Consider the following 19,726-nt stretch of genomic DNA (forward strand, 5'->3'; position numbering starts at 1 on the left):
GATTAATGTCCTGGTGCGATGATAGCATGGTAGAAGCGACACCTAAACTGTCGGTTTAGGTATTTGGTTCATGTTAAGAGAACGGATGCTGTAGCGCCGAAACGGGGAAGACACCAGGGACTCACACCAAACCACAATCGCCTTCAGTCTGAACACTGAAGATCAGACGATAATCATCCGCAGGCAGGCATGCTTATCAAACCGAAGTTCAAGTTGCCGATGAAGAGTTGTCTCAAAGGAACCTGAGGTCTTTCTTTTTCTTTCAAATATATCAATTCTAATCTTTGACCCTGAATTTATTATTACAATAAAAACAAACTGCAACATGTGCACACGATGTTAGACTGATCTAGCGAAAGGTTTAAGGGCGACATTTGTCTGGAAAAGATACAAACATATCTCATTTACGGCGACCGTGGGCAAGCGTGCTAGTCTGCTGTTCACCTCGTTTTGACAGTCACGTGGCTAATCGCATTTCTGGCAATTAATCCGTGCCCTCATAATTCAGCTTTATACTCACGTGCAGGCATATCGGAAGCAGCTCCGCTCCTGCCCCGTAGTTGATTCAGTGCTCACGAATTGGCTTTTATTGACACTATGTGCTCCGCACAAAAGCAGAAAGCGGGAATATTGCGGGATCAACAAGAGGTAAACAATCACATTCGATTTGTGTTATTTGGCGAAATGCGAATATGGCGCGTCAGCACTTCGGTTCCGGTGTTCGGATTCATTGTTAATAGGTCGAAGTTGTTCGAATATCGATAACGGCTGAATTCCCATATATGCGGAATTGGGCATTCTCAGCTTAATATTCGTAGATCCCTGGGAATCCTCATACCACTTCAGGCACAGGGGTGGAGCGGTCAAGCGATGCGCCATAGGCCTGGGATGGCTGGTGCTGCCACCGGTGGGGCTCGTGAGACCTATGCTGCTCATCCCGAGTAACCTCTCGCGACCGTTCATTAATTGAAGAGAGGGGCGCATGCGCATAGCGACCGTGTAATAAGGGGGAGATTCAGCGAGCAGCTGACTGCGGTGCTTGTTTAGCCACGAAGTCTATCACCAACGGCTGGGCCTTGTCGCCGTTTACGCGTTCGTTCCTGGTCGCGAGCGCGTTTCCAAGCGGCCGTGGACGGCAGCTCAGAGGTTACCACGGTCGTCATGCAAAACTCTTTATAACGTGCTCCCCTAGTTGCTCCTTGGGCATGTGTATCGATAAGTGTTCCTCTGTATGCTCCCGCAAGAAGCACAGTAGCTCAAAAGCACGAGCTGTTGGGCGAGTTGGTTTTGCCTGCCTAGGCCGTCTCAATCAATCAATCAATCAATCAATCAATCAATCAATCAATCAATCAATCAATCAATCAATCAATCAATCAATCAATCAATCAATCAATCAATCAATCAATCAATCAATCAATCAATCAATCAATCAATCAATCAATCAATTTATTTTGCATGTCCATGCCTCCCAAAGTCTCATTAGGCTTGTACGGCCACGCCTAGCCGAGAGTGAAAAGTCGCGCGCAGTGCTTTATATACATAAAGAAGCATAAATAAGTAAATTACAAAAGCAAACATAAAAGTAACTAAGTAAGAGGCACCAAAATTTAACTCGCCAATGTTGCAAGGTAAGTAGAAAAACAGCCGCATGCATCCAACCACATGAGCACCAAGAATAGGAACAAGTGACCGTGAAATGGCCGACGAGACGAAAGAGGCGAGGAACTCATGTCCGTCATAGCAGCTGAAAGGCCTGCGCATGTCGTCTTTCCAGCAAAGCCCAGGAGAAAGTTAGGCAGAAAAGCCAACCCGCGTGTGGCAGGAGCCATAATCAGGACAGCGCTGGCTGAGTAGTTCGCTTGCTTTCCCTTTGCCGCAATTAATGATGGATCACAGGCAATGCATTTTGCTTTCAGTGTTTAAATATGCAGGCATTAATGCAAAAGTCTAGCAAGCTTTAGAGAAAAACTGCTCCAGAATTTTGATCTTAACACAGTCTTGGATGATTGACCCAGCGTACGATTCAATTATGCATGAAAGGGATCGCGATACATTTAATAAAGCGTTTATATGTTTTGGTACCAATAGGCCTAGGTCGTGGCACACTGCCTGAAATATTCTCAGAACAACCGAAACCGTGCGAGCTACGCAAGAATACGAAGAGCGCCGACCTATTCCTTTTACCATATATGCGGTGCGGAAAAGACAAATATCTTCTAGGTCTTTTTTACATCACCCGGCAAGACCGCGTTCCGGGTCACGTGACGTCTGGTCGGCGGAAGGAACAATTCTATTACTCGCTGCAAAAATGTAGGAACATGAAAACACCAAGAAAACAGCCCAAGAAGTGTATAATTTCGTCTCTCCCGTGGTGTTCTCTTCCACCGGGCAACTCATCGCTTCGTATGGGTTTAGATTCTTAGGTGGCTCTCCAGCCTTTTATTATTTTCAGGCCTCAAAACATATCCGCATACGAGTGCAATAAAATGCATTTTGTCCTCATGAAAAGGGATTTACCGCTAGGTGTCCCAGATAAATATACCTATGTTGTTCTAAGAAAGCTGAATGCTGCTGAGAGTCGTATGGCCTAACCTACAGTACATTTTTTCGCTCTCTAAAGTTACGTAATTAGTTTAGAGGTACCATTTAAATTTTATATATTACCTTGGAGGAAAAGGGCTAATTCGAAAGTTGTCGATCACCTTACAAAAGAGCTGGAGAAAATCAAGTACAGCTTACTTCGGCATCGCAGCTGGCAACTGGGGAATATGGTAAGATACTGTTACGAATATACTGGTGAAAATGGTCTAACCACGTGATGCATAGCGAAATCTTGCTTCTGAAGTTTGTTCTAGGTTTGCACTGTGTAGTTAGGGCTGCCATATAAAACAAATGGTGTGAATGTTTGACAATATATAGAAACTGCAAACGTCCTGAGGAGGGATCCGAGGTTTTGTTACTATTCAATCCTACAATACGCTATAAAATTGGAAAATAAAAATTGGCAAGAACATCAGCGTATGTGTTTGCGACAAAGCACCGTTTACGCTGCGTTTTAAAGCGATAGTGTTAAAGGGCAACTGCAGCACTTTTTTGAGAATTTCGCGACATTCAAGGATACAGATCTTTATATGCTGTAGGTAAAGCATGCCAAGTGTTTTTTCACTAGCATTTAAAATAGTGACGTAATCGACGATTGAATTTTGCGCTTCTCCTCAATGCACCGGAGAAGTGCAGGGAAACTCAGCGTGACGTCATGGAAGGTATGATTTCAAATTACCACTGTCGTCAGCCACACCCTGCCCTGACGCGTTAGACGCTGCCAAACAACTCTCGGCAGGGTTCGCCTTCGGTGGCGTTGGCTTTTTCCTTCAAAGCACGCGTTTGTGCGTTGGAAATGTACCCATACCTTCGTTGACGTCTTCATGCGCCCCCCACTTGGCGTTGTGCGCTGCGGAGAAGCTGGAATGGCGTCCGGATTTTAATCGGCGATTACTTCACTGTTTCAAGTGCTAGCCCAAAACGTCTTCGCATGCTTTACCTGCAGGTTTCACACATTCGACCCTCTTAAGCTCGTTGATTTCTAAAACCTATGCAGTTTCCCTTTAAGGAGCTCGCGTCGCAGAAAATCCGACGTCATCCTCGGCATCGGTATCTTTCACCGTGAGAGAAAAATCCCCACATAGGCAACCTAGGAGCCAGGTGGGCCACTTCGGCCACTGCACACGGTTTCGGAATGGAACGCATTACCAGCCAACTTTGTTGATTTCCAAACGGTTTCATCATTCCCCTGCGTACTTCCTTATAAACCATGACTACATATCCGGCCTCTCTTTGCCGAATCACTCCGACGGAAACAATTGTCTGTGTTGTTTATATTGCAGTTCATTCTTCAGTGTCTCTATCTTGTTTGCTTTTTTTTTTACTCTGTTAAATGCCCACTGCTGCCTAAGGCCTGCTAACAAGGCTGGCAGTACTTCTGAAACAAACAAATAGTAACCTTGCATCCTCATCACAACGTGCCCATTGGGAGCATTCTGCCCACCGTTCCAGGTGGTAATTGAATTAACGGTTGGTCGCGGGCGGTTGCCAGGGAAGATAAAACTGGATCGCGCATGCCCCATCGGTGGCAGCACCTACTTTCCGAGGGCAGTGGTGGACAGCTTAACTGCTGCACCACTGCGCTAGGAGTGGTATGAGAACTGCCAGGGATCTATGAATATTAAGTAGAAAATGACCAATACCAATTTTGCATATATGGGCATTGACCAATTAAAACTATCGAGTCCAACCCTTAAAGAGGAGCCAAAGTTACCCCTACAATTTTTTTAGCCACCAAAAAAGTGCGCGAAATACAAAATCTATCACTTGACCGCTGTGCTACTCAGGAGGCCTAAACCCGCCCTCAAAGAAATCAATCCATTTAAGATTACCTTTATATCCACGCTTAGTGGAAACGCAAAATCCTGTCGAAGACAGCGTTCCGGAGGTAAGTACATTTTTATCTCTGGCTGCGCGTCTTTGGGAGCTCAAACACCACTGCTGTATATTTGTTTTTATTTAATCTCGCGTTTTCTTTTAAGGCCAATAAAAAAGTTACGTAAATTATACCTGGTTGCAAACATTTCGGTGGGTTGTTTTGCAAGGCGTCCTATAGCATTGTAACGCCTTTTTCTTAACAACTAATACGTATTCAGTTTTAAAAGTTAGTCTTAACTAATTGAAAACCTGATCAGAAAGAAAAAATATTTTACCTAAGCAACAGCACTGATTTGGTATGATTCGCCTAGGCCATTCAGTCCTTTTTAAAAACTTTGTCACATTTACCTGCTGCACCATTATACGAAAACTTTTTCTAGTGCATGGTGAAATGAGAAACAAACTTTTTTACATCCACCGCACTGAGGTAACGGAAGCTTTTACGTGTTCCTGTTATCGTAGTCGCAGAGTTGTTCTCATAAAATTAAATAAAATTTACTTTTCACTAATTTACAATTTTCATTCACCTACTGCAACTTTAATAATGTAAACTACTTGCAAACCAACTAAATTACATACGATGTAAAAAATCAATGTGCAAATATTTCGTTCAATTCTATACGTGTACGACGAAGTGAAAACTAATCCACTACTCCAGTTCGGACAATGGGAAATTTTTCGAGTTTGTGGCCACAAGTAAAAAAAACCCTAACTACATACAGGTAGCGCCAATATGAAAGCGAATATGTAACGAGCATGTGACCAATGGTTGTTGCGCCCACCATATGCGCGAGAAACATAATTTTCAATTTTTTTTTTCAATAAGTTTTTTTACTGGATAATTGGTAGGGACAAGAAATTTTCATCGACGCAGAAATACCAACAGAATCTATCCTTGTTTGCAAACTGAGTGCTTCATTTATATTTCAAAAGAGCTCTCCACAATTGTGAACTGCTCTTTTATCATGCGCTTATCAGGCCTAATCTCGAGTATGCATGTATCGTGCGAGATATATATATATATATATATATATATATATATATATATATATATATATATATATATATATATATATATATATATATATATATATTGTCACGGGCGCCGGTAGAACGTTATGTCCCTGGCGAGCACACTGGGCGGAGCGCAGCCGGCCGACCCTAGCACCGAGCAGAAGAGGACGAAGTCCGGCGCGCGACAAAGGTCGAAGACAGACCGCACGGGGGCGCTGGTAGAGTGTGGCATTGCCCCTCCCCTCTGGAAAGGCATCGACTCGATGGCTGAGATTGAGGGGGAGCCACGTGTGTGCGTGAACCGAGTCCCGGGCACGGAACGTGGTGAGAGTTGTTCTAGCGGGCATGGTATGGCTTGAGTCTTGCGACGTGCACAATTTCGGATGTCGGCGGGCGTCTTGAAGAACGAACACTCCCTTGCGGGAGCACTTCATACGTAACGTCGCTGAGTTTGCGGAGTACCTCGTAGGGACCGAAGTAACGGCGCAAAAGCTTCTCGGAGCGACCGCGCTGACGGATGGGGCTCCAAACCCACACTTGATCTCCAGGCTGGAAAATGACTTCGCGATGACGAAGGTTATAGCGGTGAGCATCGACTTCCTGCCGCACGCGGGTTCGTTGCCGAGCCAGCCGGCGGGCAGCTTCTGCATGGCGAACGAATGCATCAGCGTCGGCAACGGATGGGTGCGCAATATCGGGCAACAACATCGTGTCCAACATGGTCACGACTTCACGACCGTGTACCAAACGAAATGGCGTGAACCCCGTCGTCTCTTGAAGGGCAGTGTTGTAGGCAAACGTGACGTACGGAAGTATTGCGTCCCAGTTCGTGTGGTCATCGTCAACGTACATAGAAATCATATCAGCGATAGTCTTATTGAGGCGCTCGGTTAGGCCGTTGGTTTGAGGATGGTAAGCTGTGGTCTTACGATGACTTGTGCCACTGAGCCGCATAACTTCCTGAGTAAGCGTGGACGTGAACGCTGTGCCTCGGTCAGTTAAAACAACAGAAGGGGCGCCATGGCGGAGGACTATGCTGATGATGAAAAAGTCGGCAATTTCAGCAGCAGTACCGCGGCGAAGGGCTTTCGTCTCACAATACCGGGTGAGGTAGTCGGTGGCAACCACAATATACCGGTTACCCAATGATGACGTGGGAAATGGGCCCAGTAAGTCCATGCCGACTTGGTGGAAAGGAATTCTCGGCGGAGCAATGGGTTGGAGCAAGCCAGCCGGCTTGAAAGGTGGTTTTTTCCGACGTTGACACTCGCGGCAAGTGCGCACATAACGCTTGACAGCCGCAGAAAGCCTGGGCCAGTAATAACGGTGACGAACTCGTGCCATCGTTCGAGAAAATCCGAGGTGGCCGGAAGGAAGCTCGTCGTGGCACGCCTGCAAAACGTCAGTTCGGAGCGCCGTTGGAACCACGAGCAGGTAACCAGAGTCCGTCGGGCCGTAATTTCGTTTGTAGAGGACGCCATCTCGCAAGCAAAACGACGACAAGCCACGCGCGAATAGACGAGGTGGTAACGAGGCGGTTCCCTCGAGATAATCGATGAGTGGGCGCAATTCCGTGTCGTCTCTCTGTTGTTGAGCGAGGGCGGACGTGGTCAGAGCACCAATAAATAGAGGGTCATCTTCGAGGTCATCAGAGGTGGACGGAATAGGAGCACGGGACAAGCAGTCTGCATCGCTGTGTTTGTTGCCCGACTTGTAGACAACTGTAACGTCAAATTCTTGCAAGCGAAGGCTCCAACGAGCTAGCCGGCCCGAGGGGTCTTTAAGATTCGCGAGCCAACACAGTGAGTGGTGGTCACTCACGACCCGAAACGGGCGACCATACAAGTAGGGCCGGAACTTCGTTATCGCCCACACAACAGCTAGGTACTCCTTTTTAGTGGTTGTGTAATTTGCCTCGGACCGTGACAGCGTGCGGCTGCCGTACGCAATCACGCGTTCAACACCATCTTGCCACTGGACGAGGACTGCACCGAGGCCAATGTTGCTGGCATCAGGTGTGAAGTTCCGTGTCCGCCTCCTCGTCAAAATGGGCAAGAATGGGCGTTGTTTGTAGGCGTTCGCGGAGCTTTTCGAAGGCTTCCTGCTGTTCCTGTGCCCAGACGAAAGGCTGATCGTCTTTTGTCAGCCGTGTGAGAGGCTCAGCCAGCCTGGAGAAGTCTTGCACGAAGCGTCTGTAATATGCGCAGAGGCCAAGAAACCGGCGCACAGCTCGCTTATCAGTGGGAGTCGGAACGCAGCTACAGCGGCCGTCTTGTCGGGGTCGGGGCTGACACCCTCGGGTGTCACAACATGGCCCAAAAACTTCAGCCGTTGGTACGCGAAGTGGCATTTTTCGGGTTTTAGAGATAGACCGGCTGATCGGATTGCCGTCAATACTGCACTCAAGCGTTTGAGATGTTCTTCGTAGGTCGCAGCGAAAATAACCACATCATCAAGATAGACTAGACACGACTGCCATTTGAGGCCAACCAGGACAGTGTCCATCATTCTTTGAAAGGTGGCAGGAGCGGTACACAGGCCAAAGGGGAGCACCTTGAACTCGTACAAACCGTCGGGGGTTATGAACGCGGTCTTTTCACGGTCACGTTCATCGACTTCGATCTGCCAGTACCCACTGCGTAGATCAAGAGAGGAAAAGTAGCGGGCATGACGCAGGCGATCGAATGAGTCATCAATTCGGGGCAACGGATAAACGTCCTTTTTAGTAATCTTGTTGAGGCGACGATAGTCGACACAGAATCGGAGAGTGCCATCCTTCTTGGCGACCAGCACAACGGGCGAAGCCCACGGGCTTGTTGACGGGTGGATAACCTCGTCGCGGAGCATTTCCTCAACCTGCCTCCGAATCACCTCCCTTTCTTTCGCAGACACTCGATAGGGGTGGTGTTGTATAGGCCTCTCGCCTTCATCAACTACAATGCGGTGTTTAGCGACCGATGTTTGCCGAACTTTAGAAGTAGTCGCAAAGCAGTCACGAAAAGAGTCGAGGATCATGTGGAGGCGGTGTTTCTGATCAGCGGTTAGGTCGGGGTTCACGTCTGTCAGAACGGGGGCGTCAGACGTCGATTCATGGGTATCGTTGAGGGTCAAGGCGCAGTGGGAGACTGAGTCACTAATTTCATCGAAATAGGCTATGGCTGTTGCTTGCGGCAAGCGGCGGTATTCGGCGCTAAAGTTGGTAACAAAAAGCTGCGTTCGCATTCCGCGGAGGGAAGCAACACCACGCGCAACGCAGACTTGTTGACTCAACAGTAACGACAGGTTACCTTCCGCAATCCCGTGAGGCGTGCGTGGGTTGGAGCATTCCACCGTAATAAACAAACTCGAGCGTGGTGGTAGCGTGACATTGTCATCACACACGCGAAAAACAGGCCTGTCGGGCTCGCTTCTGCCGGCTGTGGCACACTGAGGTGAGAACGTCACGACAAGTTCGCGGAGGTTGATTATCGCACTGTGTTCTCGAAGAAAATCAAACCCGAGGATGAGGTCCTTCGAGCAATGAGCCAACACAGCGAAGCAGGCAATGAAGATTACACCGCGAATCTCCATTCTAGCGGTGCAGACACCTAGCGGTGTCACCAGATGGCCTCCAGCTGTCCGGATGTGCGTTCCAGGCCAAGGTGTCAGGACTTTCCTCAGGACAGTCGCCAGACCACGACTCATGACGGAGAAGTCGGCGCCGGTATCTACGAGAGCAGTCACGCGGCGGCCATCAACGATGATCGGGATTTCAGCCGAAGCTTGGTCACCTTCGGAAAAACGCTGTGTGGGGGTGGTCGGACTTGGGGATCGTTCTCGCGGTCGAGTTGGTGCGTCAAGCGGAGAGGTCTCTATTCGTCGAAAAGTCGTCGGACGTAGGGGTCGTTCGCATTGTCCAATTGAAGCGTCAAGCGAAGGCGTCTCTGGGCGTCGAAAGGTCGTAGCGGCGTGAGGTCGGAGGTCGGGTCGCATGCTAACGTCGGTGAGCGGAGGATGTTCGTCATTATGTCCAGTGACGGCGGCCCTAAGTCCGGGGGTCGCCGTACTCAGTTTTCCCGGCGCGGGCTGGAGGACTGCCGGACGTAGGACTGGCGGGCTGGTGAAGACAACCGTCGAGGTGACGGTGATCTGGACTGACGTTGGGCAGTGGGTGCAGGTGGGACGTTGGCCGCTAGGTACTGATCGATCTCGCGGGGTCGTTCACCATAGCGTGGCAGGGGTGCGTCTGGCGAAAAGCCGCGCAGGCCAATCCGGCGGTACGGGCAGTGACGACGGATGTGGCCTGCTTCGCCGCAGTGGAAGCACAAGGGCCTGTTGTTCGGCGTGCGCCACATGTTTGCCTTCGTGACGGGTGGGCGGTCGTCTGGCAGCGCTGCCGTATACGGGAATCGGCGGGACGGCGCGGTAGGGGCAGGAGAGTAGAACGCCGGCGGTGGTGGCGCAGTACTTCGCAATGCCTCGCTGTATGTCATCACATAGGGCGCTGGCGGTTGGGGAGGCGGAATGGGCTGCACCGTGCGGCGTATCTCGTCACGGACAGCATCCGAGATGGCGGTCACACTAGGAGGCTGCTCCACAGAGCGAAGCTTCTGCAGCTCTTCGCGCACGATGCTCCTGATGAGCTCTCGGAGGGAGGTGTTCTCATCCCCGGGCTTCGGAATGTGGCACTCCACAGCAGTGATGTTTGATGGACGGCCGTAGTGCGCAAACCGCTGTTGCAGGGCGCGCTCCATGCCTGCCGCTTCCTTTGCAAAATCGGCGACTGTAGCCGGAGGATCGCGCACGAGCCCAACGAACAATTGCTCCTTCACTCCCCGCATCAAATGGCGCACCTTCTTGGCTTCAGACATCGAAGGATCAGCGCGGTTGAAGAGCCGGGTCATGTCCTCCACGAATATCGCCACGCTCTCGTTTGGCTGCTGCGCCCTCGATTGCAAGGCCAATTCAGCACGCTCCCTCCGTTCGTTGCTGCTGAAGGTATGCAGCAACTGCCGCCGGAAGTCTTGCCAGGTGTGGATGGCGGACTCGTGGTTTTCGAACCACGTCTTGGCGGCGTCCTGGAGGGCAAAGTAAACGTTCCGAAGCTTGCGGTCTTCGTCCCACAGATTAAATTCAGCAACCGTGTCATACCCGTCCAACCAGTCCTCCACATTCTCAAACTTGTCACCATGAAACGACGCAGGCGTGCGACGCGTATGAAGAAGTAGCGGTGGCGAACTCACAGATGGCTGGAAGGTCTGGCTGGCCACCGTAGAGGTCATCGTGCGGGATGGCGCGGTGAGGGGTTTGTACTCGGGAGCTAAGCCTTTCAAGCGGCGGCTTGACTTGTGGACAGGTGTCGTGTCCAGGGGGTGTGGCGGAGCGCTGGAGGTTCCTGGGACCTCTTCGTACATGGATCGTACCCCGCACCTCCACCAAAATGTCACGGGCGCCGGTAGAACGTTCTGTCCCTGGCGAGCACACTGGGAGGAGCGCAGCCGGCCGACCCTAGCACCGAGCAGAAGAGGACGAAGTCCGGCGCGCGACAAAGGTCGAAGACAGACCGCACGGGGGCGCTGGTAGAGTGTGGCAATATATATATATACTATCCGCCGCGGTGCCTCAGTGTGTAAGGCGCTCGTCTACTGGTCCGGAATACCCGGGTTCGAACCCCACCGCGGCGGCAGCGTTTCGATGGAGGCGAAACCCAAAAGCCGCCTGTGTGCTGTGCGATATCAGTGCACGTTAAAGATTCCCAGGTGGTCGAACTTTTTCCAGGAGCCCTCCACTATGGCCGCTCTTTCTTCCTTTCTTCTTTCACTCCCTTCTTTATCTCTTCCCTTATGGCGTGGTACAGGTGTCGACCGAGATAAGTGAGACAGTTACTGCGTCATTTCCTTTCCTAAACAACCAATTTTCAATAAATATACGAAAATTAATATTAACGAACTTGGAAAGATTCCCAATAAAGCCATAGAATATTCCAATCTTACTATGTGCGATCTCCTACACAAGATTGAAGCCAATGGCATTCAGCCCCTTCAGGTAAAAGGAAGAAATGTTAGGAAGGCTTCCTTTCACTCTTACTAAACAATAAATTCCCAGTTGACTGTTCACTGCAATTATCGCCCTTGCTAACAGGACACGCACGTTACCATCATTTTGTTCTTAAACCCCGTATTTCGCTTGGACAGATAAATTCAGTTCTTTTCTTCCGGCGTAGTGACAAAAAAATGCGCGGAACTGTGAACGTTACGCATGGAGTGTTGTTGCTTCTTGGTGCTTTTTATTCCTCTTTATTTCCTGTCTCTCTGCTTGGACTTGTGAAATCGTGTGTAGTGTGCAGTAAATAAATCAAATTGACAGAACGACCATGAAACTTTACTATCCAAGATTAGTTTTAGTTTTTTACTGTAATCTGAAGCTCGGCTTCACTTGCAGAGCCTTCAAGCGGACCAGTCGGTAAATTTGCCAAGTGCCACTATTACTACAATCATAGAAAAATGTCGGAGCTTCATGTGCATCGTTTCGTATATTAAATTCGTTAGCGACGGCACCTACCACACATTCCTTTCGACCTTCATGAGAAATAGGGCCTTGACTATACATCACTGTGTACAAGGCTTCAACTCGGTTTACTTTTAATGCGTTCGCATTAGAAGGGTCAGCGCAAGAGGAAATGGCGAGCGCCGTCTGTCAGCCAGTAGTGGCAGGTGTGCCTGCTGCATACCTGGCTACGAACGAGCCTAATATATTATCTATACCAGGGGCCTCAACACGCGGCCCTCCGGCCTTCCAAGTTCCATCTTCTATTCTGAGAGCTCATGACAGCTTCAGGAGTCAAATTCTCCACGAGACTCGTTTTCCAACTCTAATCGGCCAAAATGTTACGGCCGCAAACGGCACTCGTCCTTTGAAGAAAGGAAAAGAGGCAGGAGCCCCTTTGTCTGAGTTACATTCAGTTGTACATCACCTGCCTTCAAAAGCGCACAAGGAGTGAGGCGCCGTACAACCCCCTCGCTCTCGATCCTCGATCACCCCTTCGAGACCGCTGAACTGAACATTGAACTCACTGCCCAGGGCACGGGTACAAAGGCCCTACCCCTTCCCTTTGCTGCGTAGCCCAGGGTGAAGAACCACAGAAGGTTGTCCTGGAGTGAACTATTTCCACACCAGAGTGCAGATTTTTGGCCTCGAAATTAAAAGGCAGTCGCTTCCTACCCTTGCCTTTATTTCAGACTGTAATAAAAGGCACGGAATATGAACTTCGCAGTAGCCACGGCACAGCTAATCTGTGCATTGACGTTACCGTCTCCCGGGGCACTCCATTCTAAATCCTATTTTGCTCATACCGTGAATTTGCATTCCGAATTCGAGACGGGCAATGATAGACAACTAATGACAGATCAGAAAATCCCACTGACACACCTCAGCGAGAGAGAGAGAGAAAGTAATTTTAATGAAAGGAATGAGGAGGAGAGGTCGGCCGGTGGTAACATGGCCCTGGCCTGCTACTCTACACTGGAGAAAGGGGAACAGGAGGAAAGGGAAAGTGCGAATGAAGGTTGATGATGGCATAATACAATGAGTTTCATAGGTGATGTCCACACGCACACACACACTGGCTGGCACTCCCATCGTGGAGAGTAGACGCACATGAAATTCACGTCTTGAGCACACACACCGACGCTTCTCTTTGACACACCTCGGTTTGCACAAAAAACACGCCTGAGTAGGCCAGAAGAGCTGCGTGGGTCCTTTCCTTTTTGTGGGGAGGGGGAGGAGGAGGCGGTGCCTGCAGCCCTCGTTAAGTTCTCGCTTCCTTATTGGAAGTATGAAAAATGACGCCCACATATCCTCTTATTTCTTCCCGCTCATTCCACGGACTTCCTCAATGCCAGCAAATCTGCGAAAGCTTTTCCTCCCTCATTTATGAAGCCCCGCACCTATCCTCCCGTACATTTCCTTGTTTTAAGAAGTCTAACAACAAAATTGCGACTCAAAATACCAGGACCGATGAGGTGAGAAAGGCTACATGTGTGAAGGGTTGCCCGTTTAGCTGTTGGAGATTTTCATCTATCAATTTTAGTAACTGAAGATCAAGGAACTCAAGGGGCACGCGGAATAAGAAAAATTAAGCTGGCAACTACCTTTGCATTTTCCTGAAACGCATTATAAGAGCTCCGATAATGGCAGCGCAATGCAATTGCTCCTTCGAAGCAGTTTGGGTTGAGGACTGGCCCTCTTATCCACAAGTACTTGTTGCTTGCCTCAATGCCCACTTGCGGCTTGGAGACGTTGAAATCCACATACCACGTAAAATAGTAAAGAGTAAAATACTATACGAAGAACGCCTGAGGAAAATTGGGCGATAACAGATGGACAGCTAAGGTATTTAAGTACTTATACAGAAAGAGTGTTGACTCAAAGTGGCTGAAAAGAAGTGGAAAACTAACCAGTAGGTATGCCGGTAATGAGGACGGAGAAAGAAAGAGCATTAAACGACATGTTAAAAACACGGAAGTTAAAAATTCGATGAATTCAATAGAAAAGAAGCATAGTGTAGAACTATATCGATAGTGGGAAAGGCAGATCAGGAAATAATTTTTCTATGATAACTCAAGGGGCAGTTTCCTACGCAGTTCAGGGTGTTTTAGAACGCGCAGCTACAAAAAAAAAGACATTAACGAAGATGATGACACATGTGCTGTGTGTGGTATATCGGTACAAACAATTGAACACCTCCTACTCAAATGTGATGGCATCGATCCGAATGTCGATGGAGTCGCAGTCACTCTTCCTGAGGCCCTAGGGTATAAAAATAACAATGGTCATGTAAATAAATCCGCGGTGGAAGTTAGCAAAACGCGATTGGAAGAGTGGTGGCTGTAAAGCAGAGAGGTGACATAAGGTTAGAAGTGTAGGAAACAGTAGTGAAAGAAAATGGCGAATATTAATGAGAATTTACAACACAGTTGAACAAAAATAAAGAAATAAAAAGCTGAGCATGGTGGCCATTGCCACCGCCCCGTTTCAAAGGTGGCGCTCCAATCCATTCATCCGCATACTACGCCTACTTTTCGGCGGAGGGATTTTTCTGTTTCTCTTACCCTTTGAGACATTTGGGTAGCTATGTTAGTTCCGTGTTGAAATGTCGCATTCAGAGGCTTCAACGAAACGAAACGTTGAAGAGAAGAGGCGTTTGCAACCTCACCTGGGAACACACGTATCTTTTCACTGAGTCACGGGAGAATATGACATGTTCAATCTGCCGTAAGACTGTGTCTCTGCTGAAGGAATACAACGTACGACAAAACTTCATGTCTTGTCTTCATGACAAGTACGGTACACTAATTGCAAAGATGCGTGACGACAAAGTGGACCAACTGTTGGAGTCACTCGCAAAACAGCAAGAATTTATCTGAAGTCTGCCAAAACAGCGGAAGAAACGATGTGAACAAGCTTCATTGTTTTCTATCAAACTACAAACTATGAGGAACCTTTCGCCGATGGGTTATTTCTGAAGAACGGCTTGCTTGAAGCCGCACGCGCTATCAATCCCAGCATGGAAAACGAATTCTAAAAGATGGGCCTTTCCCCCAATACGGGTGCGGAGAGAATCACTGATGTAGGTCCGCATTGAAAACGCCTCAACGAACGGACGTCGGGACTTCGAAGAATTTTATTCCGACATTTACGAAAGAACTGACATTACAGCGAACGCCCAATGTGCCATCTTTAATGGAAGAGTTCGCGAAAATCTCAACGTGACAGAAAAACTACTGGACATTGCCAAGATCGCGACAGAAGAACTACTGGACATTGCTCCGATGAAAGTAGTCACTTCAAAAGTGGACATTATTTCTGTGCTTAGAGGAGTCGTCGAGCGCATCTGCTTAGAGTGGGAGCGGATAGTGGGAATCGACGGTGCTACATCAATTGTGCGAAGCATTACAACGTTTGCGAACGAAGCTTGAAGGGCGCGGAGTCACTGAACATTCTGTGGGGGTGCATACCACTTAAATCAAGAAGCACTATGCAGCAAGAGATTGAATATAGAATCAGTCATTTTGTGTTGGGCGCAGTGGACTTCATTCGTTAAAGAGCGCTCAACCACCACCAGTTCACCGCTCTGCTATAAGAATGAAATCATTAGAAGATCCCATATCACAAGGACGTGAGCTGGTCGAGCCGCGGAAAAGTGTTCAAGAGATTTTTTTTTTTTACCCCAGAGAGGTAATCGACAGCTTCTTGCAGGAGAAAAGTAAGCCAATTGCTGTGCCGACAAAACAGAAGTCGCTTCGTTGTCTTGCATTTCTCCAGACATCTGTGATAACCTGAACATCGTGAATCAGGGGAAAAAAATAATAACGAAAAGCAGCGCGGACTTGCGTGCATTTCTGGCCAAATTACTCTCTGGCTGCTCCAGTTAATCGCCAATTAGCTGGACCACTGTCTAACCCTGAAGCCACTAAGGCACGCTGCCAAAGAATCTTGCGATGTTTGCTTGTCTATCTCGAGGAAGAATTCTAAATTCGGTTTCGACATCCGTAGCATCTTCCAAGAGTTAGAAAATTTCCCTGTACCCTCATCAGTGCGGGTTAGCGATGTTAAGCCCCAGTTGCAAATGGAGCTTACTGAACTTCAAGCAAGCACCACATTACGACAGAAGTTCGTAGACATAGGTGCCCCGAGTTTTAAATTCTTTTAGACAGATGATTTTTGCAACCCTGCGGAACCAAGCAACACTTACCCAACAATTCTGGGTAAAAGCACTTATGACGTGGCAAGAGTTTACGAACAATTTTTCTCATATATTGAACATTTGAATATAACAATATATACGCTGGTCTCCCATCGACAAACTTCCATTTTTTGCTATCGACGTTTTTCTCATCGTCACAGGTATTTATTCCAAAATTGGTTTGTGGGGTTTAACGTCCCAAAGCATCTCAGGCTATGAGGGACGCTGTAATGAAGGGCTCCGGAAATTTCGACCACCTGGGGTTCTTTAACTTGAAACGACATCACAAAGTACACGGCCTTTGGAATTTCGCCTTCATCGAAATTCGACTGCCACGGCCAGGATCGAACCCGCGTCTTTCGGGCCAGCAGCCGAGCGTCGTAACCACTGAACCACTTCAGCAGCCCGCGTTCCCGATTCGTTTTCTATGGCAGTCTCAACTTCTCGATGCGACCGATAGAAAACTTTTAAAGGAAATGTTTTGCTACACATAGGAAGAATGGACCGTTACCTTCATTATTTCCATAACAGTACCTTACAAGTTTATAATAGTCAAAATTTTTGTTCAAGAATTCTGGGCATAAGCACCGCGGCCATGTTCGGGAGCACGTACATATGAGAGCACCTCTTCTCTTTATTGGAACTGAACAAATCTTGTCAGAGCTAAAGGATGATGGACATGTTACCACCTCAGAGCCACCATGCGAAGCGTCTGCGCAAGAGACCAAACGTCGGTAATTTGCACCCTTGTCGCTGCAAAACATTGTCACACCGCTTAGAACTCGAGTAATTCCTACGATTAAAAATACAAATTCTTTATGACGAGGTCTGTTATCCTTGTAGTTCTTTTTGTTTAACCCACAGCAAGATTGGCGCTATTCACACCCCGTACCCTAAAAAGAAATGCTATTTTGAAGAGGGCCTTACTTTCCGTGCCCCAAACATTACATTTGCGGAAGAGATCGCCATTGCACTGGCTGGCGTAGATCCAGAGTCCCGAGTCATTATTACGGACTCCAGGGGCGCCTGCCGCAAAATTGAGCAACGGTATATTCCAGACCGTGCTTTCAAAATCCTCCACGCATGCGTATACACAGGGTTTCCGACTCATCGTACCATCGTGTGGGCTGCGGCTCATGCGGGTCTTGAGGGGGAACGAGCCAGCGGACGGTGCGGCCCGCGCGCTTGCTCACCGGGCATTGCCTCATCCGCAGTCAGATCCGGAATTCAATTTCAATCCGGCCGCCACCTTTAGAGAGATCACTTCTCTTTAACAAACCTTTCATGGCCTCTATCCTCCTCCCTGTAAAGGCCTCACCAGGGGGTAGGAGCGCTGGCTTCTCCGCCTCTATACCAATACTCTACTGTGCCCGGCAGCACTTAAGCACTTCAATTCTTCTTTCTCAAGCGCGTGCCCGCAATGTGAGGAGGAGTTTTCGGACACCTGCCACATGGTGTGGGCATGCCCTTCAAATCCTGCCTACCCACCCCCCACCTCCACCCCACTCCAGAGGACTGGGAAGCTGCCCTGCGCGGCTGCTTCGAACTCCAAGCCCAACAGGCATCGGTAGCTAGAGCCCGGGCCGCTGCGGAAGCTACATGGATCCCGGACTAGGGATCCCTCCTAGTGTTTGTAAGGGGCGGGCCATTCCGGCTCGACCCATCGACCTCTCACTGTAAATAGAAATAAAAGTTTTCATCCTCCTCCTGCTCCCCACTTTTCGTTATTTTCCGGCATCTAGCCCGCGGGAGACGAAATTTCCTTGATTCAACCCGCATAGCAATATTAGCTTGAGACCTCTCATCTAAACGAACTGTGCATGCTATTACGGATATAACGAAGCTAGGCATGCCACGTCCGTTATAACTCATTTTCGTGTGCTTACCACGGTTATTACGAACTTTAGTGCGTTCACCTCGGATATAACGAACTTCCGTGTCTAACTTTATATGTTACAAAATTGTTGTGTTCATCCCGGATATAGCGCACCTATAAAAGGTACCACATTAGATATAGCGAATTTTGGTTTTTGAACCTAGGATATACCGAATGTTTGTTTGGCTGCTAACGGACAAAAGTTATGGTGGAAACGTCTCACGGCGTACCCTCCGTGTCGCAGAGCACAAACGAGCAACTTCAATTTGTACGCTTGGCGGAGGCGCGAAATTTATGACACCAACATTCGCTGCACCTTTTCGGCGGCACCATTAGGTCTAAGCCATGGCGCGGGGGTTTTCCTATAACTGATTACTTACTTGCACTCTTATTGGCCCCTCGCTTCGCTCGAAACCTGCATGAAGGAAAGCCCTGCGCGTTTTTATATTCGTTTTTTTTTTTCCTTGGAGAATGCACCTTTGCTACTTGGGACACCGAAGCGGGCTCGCCCTGCCTTACTCAACCGCTCTAGCCAGATAGCAGCCAGTAGCGATTGAGCCAGCGACGGACATTGCGCGCGGAGGAATTCAACTAAATGTTTGAGAGAAGAGGTCGAAGGGAAGAGAGAGAGAATAGGGGCTACGATAATTTATTGCCCCTACCAGCACCTTCGGAGATTCGCGAGAGCGACCGCGGAAGCGGTCGAAGTTTCTTAACGCCGCAGGCGCGCTCGGGACCGGGGGACGGTGCCAACAAAAAACTTTCCCCGCAAGAACCCGACGCGTGCAAGGGAGCAACCCCGGCAGCTCCCCGCGGCAAAATACTACTACGCGCGAAGGCGGCAGAGCGCTGCCGTTGAGCGGGGTATCGGCGACGCGTCGCCTCATAGATGGCGCTAGCTCCTTGAACACCCACACGCCCGCGCGCGCGTGGCTCCATGGGCGAAAGCGTCCTCCTCGTCATCTGGCGCGGCGTGGGTCCGCGTGCGCGAGCTTGTTGGCGTCCCGGCGCGATCGGTGTGGCACGCTCTGGCGTTAAGCTTGTTCTTGACGGCGCCGCCTGGGCCACGCGCTACACGCAGCGCCAGTCGTACGCGCGTCGGAGCGCGCGCTTGTCGCGATGATGCTGAAGGAAAGCGCGGGCGCTTCTTTTGTGTCGCTGTTCTGACAGCGAGTTGTGAAAGTTTTTGGGATGAGTACTGTGTGCCGCGGCATGGAGACTAATCTCAGCGCGGACGCGCTCCTGTCCGACAACGCAACGGCTGAAGCTGCTGTCGCGGGTAGTTGTTGGACGGGCATCAGCTTCGAGACGGCCTTCAGGATTTTGCTGTACGCCATCATATTCGTGTGTGCTGTGGTGGGGAACTCGCTGGTGATCATCACTCTGGTGCAGCGCAGGCGCATGCGAACCGTGACCAATGTGTTCTTGCTCAACCTTGCCGTCAGCGACCTGCTGCTGGGAGTATTCTGCATGCCCACTACGCTGGTGGGCAGCATCCTCAGGAATTTTGTGCTTGGCGGAGCCATGTGCAAGCTCATACCTTACCTTCAAGGTGCGTTCCTTTTTTTTTTTAACTATTTCACTTTCTTTTTTTTTAATTTCACGCTGGTATTGTGTGCTGTATATGCACGTGT

The 19,726-nt window shown here is 49.1% G+C and overlaps 1 protein-coding gene across 6 annotated transcripts in view; it reads left to right on the forward strand.

Annotated features, from left to right (window-relative positions):
• Window positions 1-19,070: 19,070 nt before the first annotated feature.
• LOC149370795 (cholecystokinin receptor type A-like) overlaps window positions 19,071-19,726 on the forward strand; it is a 183,156-nt gene continuing 182,500 nt past the window's right edge. For all 6 annotated transcript variants that reach the window (XM_089563147.1, XM_089563130.1, XM_089563152.1 and 3 more), the window contains exon 1: window positions 19,071-19,644. In XM_089563147.1, the coding sequence (XP_089419273.1) occupies window positions 19,284-19,644 (361 nt within the window). In that variant the 5' untranslated portion in view covers window positions 19,071-19,283. The remainder of the gene's footprint in view (window positions 19,645-19,726) is intronic.

The sequence above is a fragment of the Amblyomma mixtum genome, chromosome 1, assembly GCF_055824585.1.
Source record: "Amblyomma mixtum isolate Tamu chromosome 1, ASM5582458v1, whole genome shotgun sequence".
Classification (NCBI taxonomy): Eukaryota; Metazoa; Arthropoda; class Arachnida; order Ixodida; family Ixodidae; genus Amblyomma; species Amblyomma mixtum.